General features: G+C 50.9%; 1 protein-coding gene across 1 annotated transcript in view; it reads right to left on the bottom strand.

Annotated features, from left to right (window-relative positions):
- Positions 1-7,997: 7,997 nt before the first annotated feature.
- The window catches only part of ccdc170 (coiled-coil domain containing 170), a 163,297-nt gene continuing 150,185 nt past the window's right edge, over positions 7,998-21,109 (bottom strand). Inside the window, exon 13 of the mRNA XM_072505176.1 lies at positions 7,998-11,764. Within this exon, the coding sequence (XP_072361277.1) occupies positions 11,483-11,764 (282 nt within the window). The 3' untranslated portion in view covers positions 7,998-11,482. The remainder of the gene's footprint in view (positions 11,765-21,109) is intronic.

The following is a 21,109-nucleotide window of genomic DNA, read 5'->3' as shown; positions in this document are numbered from 1 at the left end:
CTTCCAATACGCCTACGGCAGTTAGTAAGAGGGAGAGTCTCCGGATCAGCCAAGACCATGTGGTAGCTGCAGTGGAATATCCTCCCCACATGAGAGACTCCTTGGGCTGTACTCTGTGGAAAGCATCTTTCTCGCTTAGAGAGAGCTGTTAATCTGTCTTAAGCTAGTTTAGTCTCATATCTGATTTTCTCTAGTTCAATTGCTTGATCATCCTTTGTTGAACTTTAAAATCCTCCCAATCCCCAGGCATACTACTCATTTTGGTGACATTATAAGCCTCTTCCTTTTATCGACTAACTTTTGTTACTCGCCACAGTTGTAACACTTGGAGGTTTTATTCTTAACAGAATGATAATAGTTGCAAGTTATGAATTAATTCTTTACGTTTTCCATTGTCTACCTATAATCATACCTTTTGAGATTCCCCATTTACCTTAGCTGACTTGCTGTTCATATCTACATAGTTTGCTTTGTTCAGATTTAAGATCCGATTGAACTGAACTGAATCATTCTCAAACTCAATGTAAAATTCAACCATATTATGATCACTCTTCCCCGAGGTTCTTTCACTACAAGGTTATTGATTAACCCTGCTGCATTGCACAACAATAGGCTCAAAATAGCCAGTTCTCTAGTTGGCTCCTCAACATACTCATCTAGAAAACTATCTTGAGTGCACCATTACTGCAAATTTGGTTTGCCTAGCCCATACGAAGATTAAACTCCCCATAAGAAGAAAATATCTCAGCTCCCTATATGCAAATGACAAAGATATAACTAGTTTAATCTCAAAATGGTAAAAACTGCCCTCATCTGTAAAAATGAAACATAATCGGGAGTTGGATTTTAAGCAAACCTTTCCACTCATTGATTACTTGAGAAATGAAATGAAGATGTAGCACCTGGAAGAAAACATATCATTGAATATAAAATGCTTGAATATAAAATGATTAGAGGTGGTCCAATTGCACAAATAGGCCAGAACTAGTACTCATATATCAAATCCATACATTGGCATGCTCCCTCAGAGCAAAAAATCTTTTCCCCCAAATATTACTGCTATTAAAAATAATTGAGTTCATAATCACATTTTTAAAAATTCAAACTTTTAAATCAGAACATTCTGTTTATAATCACACTGGTGTTGCTGAGGCTTTAGAATGATTTTTTTAAAAAGGAAATTGAAAAGAAACTATGGGCACAAAATTCAATTGTTCCAGATTTTTGGGTGCATATACCTGCACCACATGGACTGCAGCCGTTCAAAGAAGGCAGCTCACCACCTCCTTCTCAAGTGTAATTGGGGCTGGGCAATAAATGCTGGCCTAGCCAGCAACTCCCACATCCCATGAATGAATTTTAAAAATGTAAAATGCGCAGCGAGTACATCAGTTTGTTTTGGAATTCACATTTTGGGCTGATGTTTGTTGTCACGATGGAGATCCTGTCGATGGGCCGGAAAGACAGACAGCCCCACCTCAGCCACCTGTGGCTGACTCCTGGCTACATTTTTAGGCGGTTTAGTTGACGTCAGGGCTGCTGTTCCTTTAAAGGATGGCTACCTGCCCCAGGAACTGCCAGCCAGTTGGTGGGCTGGTGGCTCAGCAGCACCACCAGGAGTGGTGGTCTTGGCTGGAAGTGCGCCTGGAAGAAGAGGTTGCCATGGAAGCAGGCGACCCTCCTGAACGGGCTCTGATAATAGTCGCCACCTTTGGGAGCCCACAGGCCTCCAACCCCACTGATCAAGATGCTGGCAGCCCTTGCCATCACGGGTGCTGAATTGCCATTCCACCTTCTCAACCTGCCAGCCATCCTTAATACTTTGGCGGTGCCCTTTGAATTGGGTGCCTTCTCAAAGACTGTACCATTAGTTCCACTGCTACGCCAATCGGGTTCGCCACACAACAAGCCTTCCAGAACACCCATTAGGTGTGAGGTCACTAATCTCCTTCTGTCGCTGCATCCTTTGTATTTAATTTAATCTTTGGAAACCAGCTGAGGGAGGGCAAGGGCAACCAACACTGGACAACTTACTCTGCTTGGACATCTGAAGAGCTTCAAGAGTGACTGCATTACCTTGCGCAGGTGGGCTGGTGTTCCTTCAGTGGTTCTATAAAGATCTGTTAAAGAATGGGCGGTTGTGCTGATGATTCCATGCCTCCATTATGGAGATGGGCTGGGGTCTGGCACGAACTACGTTTGCCTTCAGAGGTATGCTGTGTCTCTGGTGCTGAAGAAACGAATGAAGAGAAGCATACCTCCAAACAGGCAATGATTGCCTCAGGAAAGAGGATGTCCTTGTGTCTAAGAGGTCTGTTAGTGCGTTTTTAAAATGCACCAAAACCTCCTCCAGGCCACATTCTTGAAGAAGTTCTGAGTTATGTAACAATGGTAGGGCATTTTCAGCCCTGGAAAGCCAAATTATTACAGCTGTCTCAAGGTCTTCCAGACTCCTCCAGATTCTCCTCCACAAAATGGAGGACGTTTCGACCATTAAGATGTAAATTTATGAACTTGAGGGGAACAGCCTTGACTCCAGTGTGATTGACTTTTTGCTAACTTTCAACATTTCAAGGTCTCCAATTTCTCAGTTGACAAGCTTATCCTTTCAGTAATAATATATAAAAAGGTACTATGCAATTCAATTCAATTCTCCAGAAAAATACATTTGATCACAGACGAAATACCATACTGCATCTTTTGTAATTTGTAATAATATTCCTGTTCTCTTATATCTATCAATACCACATGCTATTGTAGTGGTCAGATCAGAAATAACATTTTTCATTAGGAATGTACAGGCACAATATTATATAATTACACCAATGACAGATTTATTTCATTATATTCACTTTTCAAGCTCCAAACACCACATTACTTGGTTTACATTCAAAAATATTTTAATCTCCAAAATAAATGTATCTCACTATTAAACACCTTCCAATTGTGTTGTTCACAAAGTTACATAAATGGCACTTCTTCATGGAAATTGCAAAAGGTTAAAAGTATTCTGTTCTGGAGGAGAGTTCATTCCAGTGTCGTGAATTTCAAGTACAGGGGTCGTATTTGGAAATTAGGGTTATTTTTCCATGTCTCCGATCTCTGTCCCCTGGCTCTCAACCCCTCCGCTCCCCCTCCCCCCCCCCCACCCCCCCCCCCCATCAAGAATGCCCCTCACATCTGTCTTACCAGTGAAAAAGAGAAAATAATTTTTCAATTACACCATGCAATCTGTGTGCAGATTTCAGGTTTATAAAGAGAAATAATAAAAGGTAGAATTGTCATATATAATGGAGCAAATGAAAATCGGTAAAGAAACAGAAAAAGCAAAACTGTGCAAAGCCTAAAATGCCAAATTTCTCCTCCACACAAACCATGTTTAGTTGCAGATATTCATTGTTGTTGGATAAGTGATTTTACAAGGCAGCAAAGTCATAAAGAAGCCCAGACTCCAGGAGGCAGAATTCCCGCTGTTTCTCTGTTGCTTCCCTCACCAAACTGATGAAAGATCAGGGAAGCCCTTTTCAAATTATTGGCACAGGAGATGTGCACTTTCCACCATAATGGTACAAAGGTAACAGACTTTCTATCCAATGTCAGAAGTCTCACTGCCTCAGTGCTACATAGGGGTATCAATGTTATTCTATAGCCACCCATGCTCTCCAACTATTGTCCTATCTCCAACCTTCACAAAATTCTGGATAGCCATGTCGCCTTGCAGGGACATTCACAGACTTCTCGCTATTCCTAACTTGAGGCACCCCAATTCTTCTCCATCTAGGACAAAGCCAGCTAATCTACAACCTTAAACACCCACCACGGTTGGTGTGCCCTGTGGCTGTTCTGTGTACCATGAACAAGATGCACTGCCGTGACCCACCAAGGCTTCTTCACAGGACCTCCCTCAAGACTCTCACCAGCAAGAACAGCAAGGCAGCGGGTGCACGGGGACGCAATCACCTCCAACCTCCCCTGCAAGTCCCACATTATCCTAATTATATTGCCGAGCCTTCATCCAGGACAAAGGCCTGGAACCTGGAGCAAACAGTACAATGGGTATAACTTCAACACACTGACAGCAGATGTTCGACAAGGCCCACTTTCGCCTCCTGTCATAAGCCTCCTTTACTGTCTCTATGGTTTTAGTCATCCAGGAGACTCTCCTTTCCACTGGTGGAAATGTATCTGGTTTGTGCCTGTAATAATATACACAAAGTTACATAACTTTGCTCCCTGTTCAATTACTCTTCCTGGCAATTCCTGCTACAATCTGAGTTGCTCGCGGAAAACTTTCCTCCACAACAAACGCTGAAAGTTCTCCAGCCTCTTCGATAGTTTGTCTCGCAGTTGCGATGGGAGATCCCATCAGACGAGCCCACCCAAACTGCGAAACAAGTGCTTACAATCCATTCCCTCTCTGACACTGGTCACCAGACCCCCAACGGCACAGGGCCAGATTGTTGTAACTTTATTGAGCTCACTGGAGGCGAATGGAGTGGACGACTGAGGTTGAGGAAGGGAGGGATGAGGACGGAAGTGAGGAGAATGAAGGAGGGTACAGAGGAGATTTACCAGAATCGTTCCAGGGATGAAGGAGTTTAGTTACAAGGCTAGGTTGGAGAAGCTGGAGTTGTTCCATTTGAAGCAAAGGACGTGGTGGGAGAAATGATAGAGGTGTACAAGATTATGGCAGGTTTAGATGAGGTAGACAAAGAAAAACTATACTCATTAGCCAACAGTACAATGACTAGGGGACAGATGTTTAGGACAAGAGAATCATGGGGTTGTGAGGAAGAACCTTTTGTGTAGTGAGTGGTAATAATCTAGAACTTGCTGCCTATGAGGGTGGTGGAAGCAGAGATGATCAATGATTTCAAATGAATATTGGATGGGGACTTAAGAAAATAAACTAACAGCACCACTGGGGTAGAGTGAGGAGTATCAGGACTGATTGGATTGCTCAACAGTGACCTGGAAAGGGCTTGATGGGCCAAATGGTCTCCTTTTTTGTTTTGATGACTCCATGGCTCTATCAGTCTTTGACACCTTCTTGGGGCTACTAAGGATGGGTAATAGATATTAGTCTTGCCAATGATCCACGTGTTATTGAGGTTTAACCAGGGTCTAGGTGATTATCTATGCTCTACCAACAACTGGGAATCTGTGCAGTCTTACACTCCTGCAGCAGCCCTAGGTGCCCAGACTTGGGTGATCCACAAACCCAAGGCTTAGGGAAGACAGTGACGTAGTGGTAATGTCATTGAACTCGTAATCCAGTGACTCCAGCCAATTCTGTGGGGGATATAGTTCCAAAGCTCACCATGGCAATTGGCAAAATATAAAGAAATGAATAAAAATCTGGAATTGAAAGCTAATCTTTGTGATGCCATGAAGCTAGCAATCAAGTGGATCATTAATGCCCCTTTAGGAAAATAAATCTGCCGTCCTTGCCTGGTCTGGGCTGCATGTGACTCCAGACACAAAGCAATGTGCTCGACTCTTAACTGTCCCCTGAAATAGCCGAGCAAGGCACTCAATTGTACCAAACAGCGATGGATGCTGCAGCAGCTCAAGGTAGCGGCTTATCAGAACCTTCCCAAGGGCAGTTAGGGATGGGCAACAAATGCCCGCCTAGCCACTGATGCCCACATCCTATGGCAGGATAATAAAAAAAGTCTCTTGCCTGGGGCCCTGGATATTGGGGAGCTAAGGTCTCGGGTGACAGGAGAGGGAACTCCATATTCGGCAAAAAGAATGTCAAACTGTACAGAATTCTCAGCAGTGAGGAGAACCTGAAGACATTCATGGGTAGCTGCACTTCTCAGACACCCTCCACACACTTGCTGCCATCAACGCACCCCCCCCCCCCCCGCCCCAAATCCATTAGCTTAGAAAACTCCTCTGCTACATGTAACCCAACAACCCAGTTAACAATTGGTCACTCATTCAGTGTCTGTGCCGCTGTTCTCTGGCAATTCCTGCATTCTTCCATCCAGCTGCCTCCCTGCCTTGTCTGCTTTGAGCTGGCTTTCACTTTGATTGGGCCTCTACTCCCATCTTCTTACTTCATCCTGCTTAGCTACCACCATTTTGCCTCTGGCACTTAGAAAGAAAGTAAAGAAACAGCCTGCATTCATGAAACACCTTTCAAGACCTCGCCACTTCCCAAAGTGCTGCACAGATAAACCGTTGAAGTGTGGTCACTGTTATAATGCAGGAAAATGCAGTAGGCAATTCACACACGGCAAACTCCCACAAACAGCAATGTGATCAGACCAGATGTTCTGCTTGAATGATGCATTTTAAAGTCTAAGTATTTGCGAGGAGAGAATGTGGCTCCTTTTCTTCAAGATCTTTTCCACACACCTTAGAAGGTCTCAAGGACTTCTGGTTGCGACTATGCCTAGGTAGGCCGCACGTTCGGCAGCTCCCGCCGGGAACGGACTTTTGGGCTCTTCAGAGGGGCCCCAACGGCAATTGTTCGACGGCTTCCAGTGTGGGAAGGTGACAGCAAGGTCCCGCTGACATTATATGGATTGGACCAGGAGTGGAGCGGTTAAAAAAGTGATCCTGGTGCAGCGGAAAGTGCGAGGGAGGAAAAGCAAGATGGCGGCGGGTGGAGACCAAGCAGCGTGGGCGCAGTGGTTACAGAAGCAGCAGGAGTTTCTTAAACGCTGCTTTGAGGAGCTGAGGATAGAAATGCTGGCGCCAATGAAGGCAGCGATTGAGAAGCTTGTGGAGACCCAGGAGGCCCAAGGGGCGGCAATCCGGGAGGTGCGGCAAAAAGCCTCGGAGAACGAGGATGAGATCTTGGGCCAGGCAGTGAAGGTGGAGGCGCACGAGGCTCTGCACAAGAGGTGGGTGGAAAAATTTGAGGACATGGAGAATAGGTCGAGGAGGAAGAATCTTCGGATTCTGGGTTTCCCTGAAGGAGTGGAGGGGCCCGATGCCGGGGCATATATGAGCACGATGATCAATTCGCTGATGGGCGCGGGAGCTTTCCCGAGGCCCCTGGAGCTGAATGGGGCTCATCGGGTCCTGGCAAGGAGACCCAAAGCCAACAAGCCGCCAAGGGCTGTAGTGGTGAGGTTCCACCGCTTTATGGACAGAGAGTGTGTCCTGAGATGGGCCAAAAAAGAGCAGAGCAGCAGGTGGGAGAACACTGAGATCCGAATTTACCAGGACTGGAATGCGGAGGTCGCTCAGAAGAGGGCTGGTTTTAACCGGGCTAAGGCGGTGCTCCATCGGAAGGGGGTGAATTTCGGGATGCTGCAGCAAGCGCGATTGTGGGTCAGGTTCCAAGATCGGCACCACTATTTTGAAACGCCTGATGAGGCATGGAACTTTATCCAGTCTGAAAAGTTGGACTCAAACTGAGGGTTTGTCGTGGGGGGATGTTTACTGTGTTTACTGCGCTTGGGGAATGTTCTTTTTGATTGGGTACTGGGTGGCGATGGGTGAATGGATTTGAGGTGGGGGCTGTGGGAGAGTGTGGGCGTCAGTGTTGGAGGGGCAGGGCCCCGCGGAGGAAGAGGGGGGGTGGAGGCTGGGGATGGGGAGTTGGGGTAAGGCCGCAAAAGGGAGCTGTGCCAGAGGGGGCGGGGCCGGCTCAGGAAAGCGCGGGCTTTTTCTCGCGTTAGGGAAGGATGGGGGTGGGGCCGGGGAAGGCCGGTGCTGGAGAGGAGCGCACACTGACTGCCAAGGGGTGGGGGGATTCTCACACTGGAGGGTCGATGGAATGGCGGGTGAGGCCGGGGTCAGCAGGAGTCAGCTGACTTGCGGGAGTGTCATGGGGGGAGCAAAATGGCAAGATGAGGATCTAGCGGGGGGGAGGGGGGGGAAACTGGGTTGCTGCTGCATTGGCCAAAGGGGAGCTGGAAGTAGGAGATGTAGTCGGGGCGGGAGTCCGCCGCCTGGGGACTGGAGGGTGCGGGAGGCGCGAGCACGTGGCTGGCCTAGAAAAGGAGATGGCTAGTCGGCAGAGGGGGGGGGGGAGGGGGGGGGGGAGGGGGGCGGGGGGAGTAGCCCTCCGATCCGGCTGATAACTTGGAATGTGAGGGGCCTGAACGGGCCGGTCAAGAGGGCCCGGGTGATCGCGCACTTAAAGGGACTGAAGGCAGACGTGGTTATGCTCCAGGAGACACATTTGAAGGTGGCTGATCAGGTTAGACTGAGAAAGGGATGGGTAGGGCAGGTCTTTAATTCAGGGCTGGATGCGAAGAACAGAGGGGTTGCAATACTGGTGGGGAATCAGGTGTCGTTCGAGGCACTGAATATTGTAGTGGATAATGGAGGTCGATATGTGATGGTGAGTGGTAGGTTGCAGGGGGTGCGGGTGGTACTGTACGGGAATACAGTGAGGAGTGCGGTGAGAATAAACGAGGTATTTAGGAACTTCTATGGGGATCTGTACAGGTCTGAGCCCCCAGCGGGGGAGGAGGGGATGCGACGATTCCTAGATCAGCTGAGGTTACCGAGGGTGGAGGAGGAGGAGGTGGCTGGTTTGGGGCGGCGATTGGGCTAGAGGAGCTGGTTAAAGGATTGGAGAGCATGCAGGCGGGGAAGGCCCCGGGGCCTGATGGGTTCCCAGTTGAATTTTACAAGAAATATGTGGACCTGCTGGGCCCGTTGCTAGTGAGGACTTTTAATAAGGCGAGGGAGGGGGGGGACCTTGCCCTCGACAATGTCCAGGGCGCTGATTTCTTTGATCTTGAAGCGGGACAAGGATCCATTGCAACGTGGGTCGTATAGACCGATCTCGCTCCTCAATGTTGACACTAAGTTGCTGGCGAAGGTGCTGGCTACGAGAATTGAGAACTGTGTCCCGGGGGTGATTCATGAGGACCAGACGGGATTTGTGAAGGGTAGGCAGCTAAATACAAATGTGCGGAAGCTCCTCAATGTGATTATGATGCCCTTGGTGGAGGGGCAAGCGAAGGTAGTGGCAGCTATGGACGTGGAGAAGGCCTTTGATCGGGTGGAGTGGGAGTATCTTTGGGAAGTGTTGCGGAGGTTTGGGTTCGGGGAGGGGTTCATCAGCTGGGTCAGACTGCTATATAGAGCCCCGGCGGTGATTGTGGCTACGAACCGGCGGAGGTCGGAGTACTTTCGGCTGTACCGGGGGACGAGGCAGGGGTGTCCCTTATCCCCCTTATTGTTTGCACTGGCAATTGAGCCGCTGGCCATGGCACTGAGGGAGTCCAGGAAATGGAGGAGATTGGTCCGGGGGGGGAGAGGAACACCGGGTGTCGTTGTATCCCGATGACCTGTTGTTGCAATGTTGCGGATACAGTGGAGGAGATGGTGGAGGTCATGCGGATCCTTAGGGAGTTTGGGGACTTTTCAGGGTATAAACTCAACGTAGGGAAGAGTGAGCTCTTTGTGGTGCATTCAGGGGACCAGGGAAGGGGGATAGACGAGCTACCGCTGAAGAGGGCGGAAAGGAGCTTTCGGTACCTAGGGATCCAAGTAGCTAGGAGTTGGGGGGCCCTGCACAAGCTCAATTTGACGCGGTTGGTGGAGCAGATGGAGGAGGATTTTAAAAGATGGGATATGCTGCCACTCTCACTAGCGTGTAGGGTGCAGTTGGTCAAAATGACGGTCCTCACGAGGTTTCTCTTTGTGTTCCAGTGTCTTCCCATTTTGATCCCCAAGGCCTTTTTCAAACGGGTAAGCAGGAGCATCATGGGATTTGTATGGGCGAATAAGGCCCCGAGGGTGAAGAGAGTGTTTCTGGAGCGTAGCAGGGACAGAGGGGGGCTGGCGCTGCCGAATTTGTGTGGCTATTATTGGGCAGCCAATGTGGCGATGATCCGTAAGTGGGTAATGGAGGGAGAGGGGGCGGCGTGGAAGAGGCTAGAGATGGCGTCCTGTGTGGGCACGAACCTGAGGGCACTGGTGACGGCACTGCTGCCGCTCTCGCCGACAAGGTACACCACGAGTCCGGTGGTGGCGGCGATGTTGAAGATCTGGTGGCAGTGGAGGCGACACAGGGGCGAGGCGAGACCCTCGGTTTGGTCCCTGATTCAGGAGAATCATCGGTTCGTTCCGGCAAGGATGGATGGGGGTTTCGGAGCTGGCATCGGGCAGGGATTAGAAGAACAGGGGACCTGTCCATCAATGGGACGTTTGCGAGCCTGGGGGCGTTGGAGGAGATGTTTGGGCTACCCCCGGGAAACGCCCTCACTTTCATGTACCTGAAAGCGTTTGTGAGGCGGCAGGTGAGGGCATTCTCGCTGCTTCCGGCACGTGGGATTCAGGACAGGGTGATTTCGGTTGTATGGGTTGGAGAAGGCAAAGTTTTGGCGATTTACCAGGAGCTGAAGGAAGAGGAGGAGGCCTCAGTGGAGGAGTTGAAGGGCAAGTGGGAGGACGAGCTTGGGGAGGAGATAGATGAGGGTCTGTGGGCTGATGCCCTGAGTAGGGTTAATTCTTCCTCCTCTTGCGCCAGGCTCAGCCTGATACAGTTCAAGGTTACTCACAGAGCGCATATGACAGGGCCGAGGTTGAGTAGGTTCTTTGGGGCGAGGTTGAGTAGGTTCTTTGGGGTGGAGGACAGATGTGGGAGGTGCTCGGGGAGCCCGGCAAACCACGTCCATATGTTCTGGTCGTGCCCGGCGCTGGATGGGTTTTGGAGGGGTTTTGCGAGGACTATGTCCAAGGTGGTGAATGCCCGGGTCAAGCCGAGCTGGGGATTAGCATTATTTGGGGTATCGGATGAGCCGGGAGTGCAGGTGGCGAAAGAGGCCGGTATTCTGGCCTTTGCGTCCCTGGTAGCCAGGCGGAGGATTTTGCTACTATGGAAAGATGCAAAGCCCTCTAGTGTGGAAGCTTGGATCAATGACATGGCAGGGTTCATCAAGCTGGAGAGGATAAAGTTTGCCTTGAGAGGGTCTGTGCAAGGGTTCCTCAGGCAGTGGCAACCATTCCTAGACTATCTCGTGGAGCATTAGGAGGAGGTCAGCAGCAGCCCAAGGGCGGGGGGGAGGGGGGGGAAGGAAGGGGGGGGGTTTCTTTTGGGGTGGTGTTTGGGTGAATGTGGGTTTTTTTCCCCATTTGTGTTTTTAAATGTTATATGGAGTTTATTGTATCTGGGGGAAATTCAATGTATAATTTCTGATTGTTGTGTTCTTGTTTCTTTCGTCTTGCTGGGGGGGCGGTTTTGTTGAAAATTTGAATAAATATTTTTTTTAAAAAAAAGGTCTCAATCCCATCTGAAAGATGGCATCGCCAACCATGCAGCATTTCTTTGGTGCTCCACTGGGAATGTCAGCCTAGATTCTGGGGTGGGACTTGAACCCACAACCTTCTGACATTGGTGAGGGTGTTACTGATCCATGGCCAATCACTTAAGTTTATGGTTGGAAGATTATCCTGGGAAAAGAGGGGTGCAGATAAGCGGTGATGTCTCGAAATGATCAGTATAAACACTTTTTATACTTTGCTCACTGGCATCTGTCAATTTAAAAAGCGTCCAGATGTTTTACGATGAGCCACACTTTGGTCTTCGTGCTGGCAACGCGGTCATTGGCTTGGGACCTGGATGGTTCAGACTGCCCGCCAACCTTTGCCTGGCCTCACATCCTGCCGTGTAGCCCTGGTGTAGCTTACCCACCGAGTTGTCCAGGCACAGTGCTGTCATGGCGGAGGTGTGGTGAGCTTGGGCCAGCTTTTCCAACCGTTTGATTATCTCATAGTCAGGAAGCGCAAGAGCATTCACGTTCAAGCCCAGTATCTGTGATACGACTTCTCTGAAATCCAATAGCTGAAACAATAAACGTGCATATTATGTTAATCACCTAGTTAATCAGCACACTTGTTTAAGGTCTGGGGCTGGATTCTCCGCTGTTGGAATTCTCCGTTGCGCCCGCAGCCCAGGGATTTCCCGGCGGCATGGGGCTGCCCACAATGGCCCCCATTGGCCGGCTGGCGAGGTGGAGAATCCCGGCAGCACGCCACGCCAGAAATCTGGTGCGGCGGGACGGAGAATCCCACTCATGGTTGTTTCTTTGTTCCTTCACGGGATGAGGGTGTTTCTAGCAAAGCCAGCATTTGCTGCCCATCCCTAATTACCCTTGACCTCGACCATTTCAGAGGGCAGCTCAAAGTCGACCACATTGCTGTGGGTCACATGTAGGTCAGACTAGGTAAGAATGGCAGATTCCCTTCCTGAAAAGGGACACGAGTGAACCAGATGAGTTTTTGTTTTCATAACAGTCAATAATTGCTTCATGGTCACCATCACTGAGACTATGGGCGTGATTCTCCGAAATGGAGACAGAGTGTTCGCGCCGTCGTGAATGCCGTCGCGTTTCACGTAGGCGCAAAACGGGTGCGGGCAGTAGTGATTCCGGCTGGAGCTTCACGCCACTCCAGCCTCCCTTTCAGGCGCCAAATGGGCGCCATGCCAACCCGCGCATGCGCAGTTGGGCCACGCCAACCCACAAATGTGTGGGGGAATTCCTCAGCGCGCTGGCCCCACGCAACATGGCGCGGGGGTTCAGGGGCCGGCCGCGTAATAAAATAGGGCCGGGGATGGAGAGGCCGGCACGCCGATCGGTGGGCCCCAATGGCGGGCCAGACCCCATCGGTGGCCCCTCCCCCGATGAAGGAGCGCTTTTCCCCACCCCACAGGCCGACCCCCGACCCTACGCGCAGAGTTCCCGCTGGCTGCGAGCAGGTGTGAACGGCGCCGGCGGGACTCTGCCGCTTCCGTGCGGCCGCTTGGCCGGAGAATCGGCGGCCCGGCCACGGACAGCGGCCTGTGGCTGGCGCCGTGCCAAACGCGCCGGCGTAAATGGCGCCGATTCTCCGCTCCTCGGTGTTGGACCGGCGCCGTGGGAAAAAATGGCGTGAACGACGATTCTCCCATACGGCGCGGCATGGGAGAATCCCGCCCTATATTCCAGATTTATTAACAGAATTCAAATTGCACCAGTTCCCGTGGCATTAGCCTGGACCTCATGGATTACTAGTCCAGTGACATTACCTCTACGTCACCATCGCCCCGGAACAATTATAGGCCAAGATACCACCAAAATGATCAGGGCATAGTTAGGCCGGGATTCTCTGATCCGAGTTCATCACGTCACCACTGCCGGTGAGAACGGGGAATTTGATGGCCAGCCAAAATTCCATTTGTTGCAATGGAACCGGAGAATCCCGCCAGCGTGAACAGACGGAGAATTCTATTTTAAAATAAATTTAGATGACCCAATTTTTCCAATTAAGGGGCAATCCACCTACCCTGCATATCTTTGGGTTGTGGGGGGGGTGAGACCCACGCAGACACGGGACGGGCGGAGAATTCTGACCTTAACGTGTATATTTCATTCACAGCGTTTCCAAAGTAGGATCACAATCAGTTTATTTTTTAAATGACAGGTTAAAAAATCAAGTGGAAATAACAAGAATAACTGCCTGTAACTATATGATGCCTGTCCTTAATTCAAAGAAATCTACAACATGTGAGGAAATGCCTCACAGAAGTATTATCAAACAAAATTTGATACAGAGACAATTAATCAGGACAGTCAAAGAGGAAGACTAAAAGGAATGTCTTAAAGGAAGAGAGAGGGAGATGGAGGGTGCAATCAAACGGCTGTGCTGCACCCAGAAAGCAGCTTGCAGCGGTACCTCGTGGCCGATAGAAGCCGGGAAACCCGACTCCCGGGATCTACCCGGCTCGCAAGACCTCACGAGATCTAGCGAGACGTTGCGATGTAAATCCTGCCCATTGTGGGTGGGTTCACTTTTAGGCAAATCTGCATATTAATGCAAGACAGCTCGTCTCACTTTAATGTGCAGTTTCCCGATCTATCCCCTTTGCTTTGGAGACCTCGGGCGAGCACCATCAGTCTCCACAAACGAGGATCAGATGCAATGGCATTTGTGGGGGTCTCCCAGGGGATCGGAGGCCCTCTGGTGCAAGCCCTTTGGGCAGGGTGGTACCCTGGCATGGTTGGTGCCACCCAGGAACCCTGGCACTGCCAGCCTGGCACCCTGGTATTGCCACCTGGTTGCCAGCCTGGCACTGCCAAGGGGCCCAGGTGGCACTGGCAGGGTTCCTGGGTGGCACCAACCATGCCAGAGTATTTTGTGTATGGTGGCGATCGGGTTGGGCGTGCCCTGCATGGGTGTTGAAGAGGCGGGGCCAGTGACCCTCCAATAGTGCTTTGGGGCTTGCAGGGGTCAGGGGTCACTTCAGGGATCCAAAGATTGAGCCACCATGGGCGGGATTCTCCGGTCTCCAACTCCGAAATCACGTTCGGTGATCGGCCGCAGAATCCATGTTGGTGCTGAAATCGGGGCGTCGCTGCTTTTGTGATGCTCCGCCCCCTCCAGAACGGCACACTCTAGGAGTCCACCGCGCGCCGTATGGCCGGCCTCAGGACGTTATCGGAGGCTCCCCACCCCCCCCACCGAAGCTCCTCCCCCGGAAGGCCAAGTTCCCAACGGCGTGGGTCTCTCATGCTATTTTCTGTCGGGAACTCGGCGTGGCGGCTGCGGACTGAGTCCAGCGCCGCCACAGTCGGGGGAGAGCCGACCCGCGGGCAGTGGAAGCTTTGGCAGGGCCTCCGCACCTTCAGGGGCAAAGCGTTTGGCGCCACGCCAGCTGAAGTGGATTGGCGCCATGCCAATCTCCGCCGGCTGGCGCGAGTTGGGGGGTTCTTCTTCGCACCAGCTATCGCGGACGTTGACAGCGGCCATTGTGGAGGGAAAGAGTGCCCCCACGCCACAAGCCCGCCCGCGGATCAATGGGCCCCGATCGCGGGCCAGGCCACTCTCTGGCCAGATCCCCCCTCGGACTCTGCAGGCTGCCCGTGGAGCCAGGTCCCGCTGGTAAGGACCTGTTGTGATTCACGCCCCCCCCCCGGTGATTCTCCGACCCGGCGGGGGGGTCGGAGAATCCCGCCCAAGATCTCAGTGGGCGGTAGGAGGTTACACAGACAGAGAGAAGGTGAGGCTATGGGCGGGCATGAATGTAAGGATGAGAATTTTAAATATGAGGTGTTGTGGGATCGGGAGCCAATGTGGCTCAGTGAGCACAGGAGTGAAAGGACCTGTTGTGAGTTCTGAAATGGACCTCAGAGCTGTAGGTGAGCTCAAATTTACAGAGGGTGGAAGAATGGAGGGCGGCTAGCAGGGTAGAAGTTCTGCTGTGAGAAGGTGCTCTTGAAGAAGCTTGTGAATAGTTACTCACAGAGTCAGAATGAAGAAAGAAAGTGGGGGTTCATGTCTCATTATAAGATACAAAATACAGGTGAAGTCCAGGAAAAAAAGTGTTTCCCCATCGTATCGTAGAAGCTGATGAAGATGTTCAACATAATAATGTTAGTAGGAATGTTCACAACCGGAGGGTTCTGAAAACACGAACGCTTTAGCACAAGCAGAGACGGACAGTATTTAAAAGGGAATTGGACAAATACTGGGAAAGAAAATAAAATTAAAGGGCAAAGGAAAAGGGGAGAGCCATTAGGCTAAAATGGATAACTCCAGGTGAACAGTTAGCACTGATCGAGGGACGGTGGCCAAAATAGTTCCTTTCTGAGCAATTTATCTTGACTTCATTAACCATATCAAATCTGAAATGCTCTTTGATCTGTGGATTGAGCATTCCACATTAATCCCAATACTACACGGTACCTGCCATGGTGGGAGAACTCACGGAGAACGGTGTAAGTGGGCATTTGATGAAGTGGTAAGGGGATTTTGGCACAATCCCCACTGGATGTTCGGGACCCATCAGCTGAAAATAACAGCTGGTGATATAAGCAGCCTGACGCTGGGTAACACCTCAAACACAGGAATGTTCCCGAAAAGATTTCATCATTAATATCAGCAGTTTCCTACCCTACCAGTATTTTAAAACTCATATTTTGAAGTGTTGAAGAAAATTCTGCGTGGCATAATTTGTTCCAACTCCATCTCCAGGTTTGCTGACGATACGACCATAGTGGGCCGGATCTCGAATAACGACGAGTCAGAATACAGGAGGGAGATTGAGATCCTAGTGGAGTGGTGTAGCGACAACAATCTGTCTCTCAATGCCAGCAAAACTAAAGAGCTGGTCATTGACTTCAGGGCGCAAAGTACTGTACACACCCCTGTCAGCATCAACGGGGCCGAGGTGGAGACGGTTAGCAGTTTCAAATTCCTAGGGGTGCACATCTCCAAAAATCTGTCCTGGTCCACCCACGTCGACGCTACCACCAAGAAAGCACAACAGCGCCTATACTTCCTCAGGAACCTAAGGAAATTCGGCATGTCCACATTAACTCTTACCAACTTTTACAGATGCACCATAGAAAGCATCCTATCAGGCTGCATCACAGCCTGGTATGGCAACTGCTCGGCCCAGGACCGCAAGAAACTTCAGAGTCGTGAACACCGTCCAGTCTCTCACACAAACCTGCCTCCCATCCATTGACTCCATCTACAGCTCCCGCTGCCTGGGGAAACCGGGCAGCATAATCAAAGACCCCTCCCACCCGGCTTACTCACTCTTCCAACTTCTTCCATCGGGCAGGAGATACAAAAGTCTGAGAACACGCACGAACAGACTCAAAAACAGCTTCTTCCCCACTGTTACCAGACTCCTAAACGACCCTCATTTGGACTGACCTCATTAACACTACACTCCTGTATGCTTCATCCGATGCCGGTGTTATGTAGTTACATTGTGTACCTTGTGTTGCCCTTGTGGTAGGCTATATTAGGGGTATCGCGGTACCTAGGTGGGATGTACCTTATACTGTAGTATGAGTGGTAGAATCTGCCTGCTGGTTCCGCCCAGCAGGCGGAGCACAAGAGTCTGTGTTTCACCCACAGCAGTCATTCTGTACCGGAGCTGCTGGGGTAACTACTTGTTCATTGAAGCCTTCAATTGGACTACAATCTCGCTTCAGTAGTGATTGATCGTACATCAATTTAATGAACAAGATTGAAGAATTGCTGCTCTCCGCATCAAGCCAGAGAGTCTTCAAATCAACCCTCACCCGGCAAATGCAGCAGCAACTTTTAAACATTGGCTGGCATGTTTCAACGGGTACATCAGGACGGCCCCGACTACCCCCACGGAGGAACAGAAAATGCAAGTCCTCCACTCAAGGGTGAGCCCAGAAATCTACACGCTTATCGAAGACGCGGACGGTTTCGGGGACGCAATGACTTTCTGCCCTTTTATGTATTTTCTTTTATTTCCTTTTCTTTTCATGTACTTAATGATTAGTTGAGCTGCTCGAAGAAAAATACTTTGCACTGTACCTCGGGACACGTGACAATAAACAAAAATTCCAAAAAAATTGCCTCAAAAGTCAATAAGCTCAGGAATCAGAAACATCAAGAAATACTTAACAGTCAGTTGGACACACACAAGACAGCTGGGGTACATCAAGACAGTGGAAATGACAGCAGAGGCCATTGTGGTTTAGGGAGGAATGAAAAATTGAGCATCTGGGGTAAGTATTCACAGTATCTGGCAAGGGAAGGGAATGGAGAAATGATTAAAAATAAGTCAAAGGAAGATAATGAAACAGAGAAGCATAAAGAGCAAGCATCAAACTGTAGCAAGCATCTCGTCTCAAGTTTCAAACATATCTCCAGTAAACAAAATGTTATATATTTTCGCATTTTAAGCATGACTACCCTCCATTCCCACTTCTTCGCCTTCAGCCAGGCAGTCATTGTGGCAGAGAATCACAGAATTGTTACAGCGCGACTTCCAGTGACGGCCATGGAGTGAGTGGTCGCACATTTGGTGGCTCCCGCTCAAGGTGGTTTTTCTCTGGTCTTTCCCCGCCCAAAGGGTGCAGGTGTACCCTCAGGTTTGGCTGGTGCATGGATCAGCGGACGAGGAGTGCCACGAGAAAGAAAGAGCAGTTGGAGCAGGAGAATTTTCGTGGTGCGCCACAGGCAAAGATGGCGGAAGACACGGGGGTGTTCTGCCCATCCAATGGTCAACAGAGCAGCTAGTGGAGTTCTTGAACAACAAGTTCCAGCAGCAGAGGGAAAAGACCCTGGAAGACCTGGCCAAGTGGTGGAGCCGTTAAGATCTGGGATTGACTGAGTGCAGCGGCTGGAGTCCCAGGGCCAGGCGATTCAGAAAGTGGAGCAGGCGATGAGGAGCAGATGGCCTCATTGGCTGCAGAGTTGGGAATGATGCGGGAAAGCCAGAAGAGGCTGAGGGAGAAGTTGGAAGACCTGGAGAATCATTCCAAGAGGCAAAATGTGAGGATTGTTGGGACGCCTGAAGGCGTTGAGGATGCGGAGCCGCTGTGTATGTGGCAAGTATGCTGGAGACGTTGTTGGGGGGAGGGGGCACTTGATTGGCCTCTCGAGGTATACCGAACGCACAGGGCGTTGAGGGGAAGGATGCAGGTGGGCGAGCTGCCGAGGGTGATGGTGGTGCTGCTGCATCACTTTTTGGATAAGGAAAAGATCCTACGACAGACGAAGCAGACCAGTAAGTGTACCTGGGAAGGAAGTGAGCTGCGGGTCTACCAACACGTGGGTGCGGAGTTGGCAAAGAGGAGAGCCGGGTTCAACCGGATAAAGGCGGCCCTCTTTGAGAAGGGGGTGAAGTTTGGAGTATTAAACCAGGCCTGCCTATAGGTGACATTCCAAAAACAGGAGCTTTATTTTGGCATGCTAGGGGAGGTGACGGACTTTATGAGGGACAATGGACTGGGAGGAGTGTGAGGACATTGGACTTTGGAGGAGTTTTGTGTGTTTTTTCACAAATGTCTGGGGGTGGGTATTCTGAGGCAGGGGGAGCAGTGATGGTGAGCGTGCCTTTTGTTATTCTTTGTGTGTTGGAGGGTTGGGAGGCCAAGGGCGGAGGAGTTTTCATTCTTCTCCCATGTGCACCGGGTGCACTCTCAGATCAACTTTTCTGTGCTGAACAAGGTGCTGCGGGGGGGGGGGGGGGGGGCGGCTGGCTGACTCGGAGTATTCAGCGATTGTGGTGAATTTGTGGGGCTGTTAGCGGATGAGGGGCTGTGTGAGCGGGTGGGGGCTGCCATTCGGAGCTACGTGGAGTTGAACGACACGGGGGAGGTCACATCTGCCACATTGCAGGAGGCACTCAAGGCTGTAGTCAAGGGGGAGTTTATATCGATTTGGGAGCATAAGGAAAAGGTGGAGCATGAGGAGAGGCCGTGGCTGGTCGATGAGATTTTGAGGGTGGACAGAAGGTATTTGGAGGTGCCAGAGGCGGGGTTGTTGAAGGAGAGGCAGAGGCTCCAGGTGGAGTTTGGGCTAATTTCTCAGGGGAAGGCAGTGGGACAGTAGCAGAGGGCCAGAGGGGCTGTGTATGAAGAAGGCATGCAGGATGTTGGCCCATCAGTTAAGGAAGCAGGAGTCGGAGAGGGTGATTGGTAGAATTAGGGATGATAAGGGTATGGTGGTGATGGACCTGGAGAGGGTGAATGGGGTGTTTTAGGCCTTTTATAGGAGGCGCTACGAGTCGGATTCCCTGACTGGGAAGGGGATGCGGAATTCCTGGATGGGTTTGAGTTTACCAAACTGGAGGAGGGGCTGGCACAGGTTCTGGGGGCCCCAATTGGGCTGAGGGAGGTGATGGATGGTATGGGAGCGATGCAAGCGGGTAAGGCCCGGGGGCCGGACAGGTTCCCGGTAGAGTTTCATAAAAAGTTTGGGGGGTGTGGTAAACCACTGTTGCACCTATATTAGGTGGTGTAAGGTAGGACTTGTACTACAGGTTTGCCGGTAGTCCCTGCCTGCTGGCTCCGCCCAGTAGGCAGAGTATAAATATACATGTCCTTCATTCAGCAGCCATTTCGCCAGCTGCTGTGGGAGGCCACACATCTTAGAGCAATAAAGCCTCAGTTGTATCCAACTCTAGTCTTTGTTCAATTGATCGTGCCTCAATTTATTGTTCTAAGATTTTCTAAAGGTTGGACCTCCGTATCAAACCGGATCGCCTGCAGCTGGATCCACAATCAAGCAACGCCAAAAAGGACTTTAATCACTGGCTAGCTTGCTTCGAGGCGTACATCAACTCAGCGACCACCCCTGTTCCGGAGGCTCAGAAGATACAGATCCTGTACTCCAAGGTTAAGCTCCAACGTGTTTCCGCTGATCCAGGACGCCCCGAACTACACCGACGCCATGGCGCTTCTCAAAGAAAACTACACACAGAATACGAACACGCTCTTCGCCAGGCACGTACTCGCCACTTGCTCTCAACTCCCTGGTGAGTCCATAGAAGATTTCTGGCGGGCCCTAATCCCACTCGTCCGGGACTGTGACTGTCAGGCCGTTACGGCCACTGAACATTCGAACCTCCTTATGCGGGAGGCATTCGTTACGGGGATTGGGTTGGACCTCATACGCCAAAGACTGTTAGAAGGGGCCACGCTTGATCTAGCTGAGACAAAGAAACTAACGCTCTCTATGACAGTCGCCTCGCGCACCAGTCAGGCCTACCCCCCCCCCCCCCCCCCCCCCCCCCCCCCCCCCAGCCACGTGGCCCACCCCTCCTACGCATTGTGGACCCCACAGACGGTCTTTGTTCAATTGATCGTGACTCAGGGGGTACCTGGAGCCACTGCTGGTGAGGGCGTATAACGAAGCGAGGGAATTGGGGAGGCCTCCCTACACTGTCACAGGCTTCCATCTTCCTGATTTTAAAGGATAAGGATGCGGAGCAGTGTGGGTTGTACCGCCCGATATCGTTACTGAATGTAGACACCAAGCAGTTAGATAAGGTGCTGGCATCGTGGATTGAGGACTTTGTGCGGGGGTGATAAGAGACGATCAGACGGGATTTGTGAAAAGAGGCAGTTATTGGCAAATGTGCACAGGCTGCTCAATGTAATTACGATGCCGTCGGAGGGGCAGGAGGTAGAGGTAGCGGTGCCGATGGACGCGGATACTTTTGATCGGGTGGAGTGGGCGTATTTGCTGGAGGTGCTGGGGCGGTTCGGGTTTGGGCAGGTGTTTGTGGATTGGGTCCGGCTACTATATAAGGCGCTGGTTGTGAGTGTGCGGACTAACCGCGCAAGTTCGGGGGTACTTTGGGCTACACTGTGGGACAAGACAGGGGTGGCCGCTCTCTACGTGCCGTTGGCCAATGGCACTTAGGATG

The sequence above is a fragment of the Scyliorhinus torazame genome, chromosome 1, assembly GCF_047496885.1.
Source record: "Scyliorhinus torazame isolate Kashiwa2021f chromosome 1, sScyTor2.1, whole genome shotgun sequence".
Classification (NCBI taxonomy): domain Eukaryota; kingdom Metazoa; phylum Chordata; class Chondrichthyes; order Carcharhiniformes; family Scyliorhinidae; genus Scyliorhinus; species Scyliorhinus torazame.
Note: the sequence above shows the minus strand (reverse complement) of the source record. Positions and strands in the feature narration are given on the sequence as shown.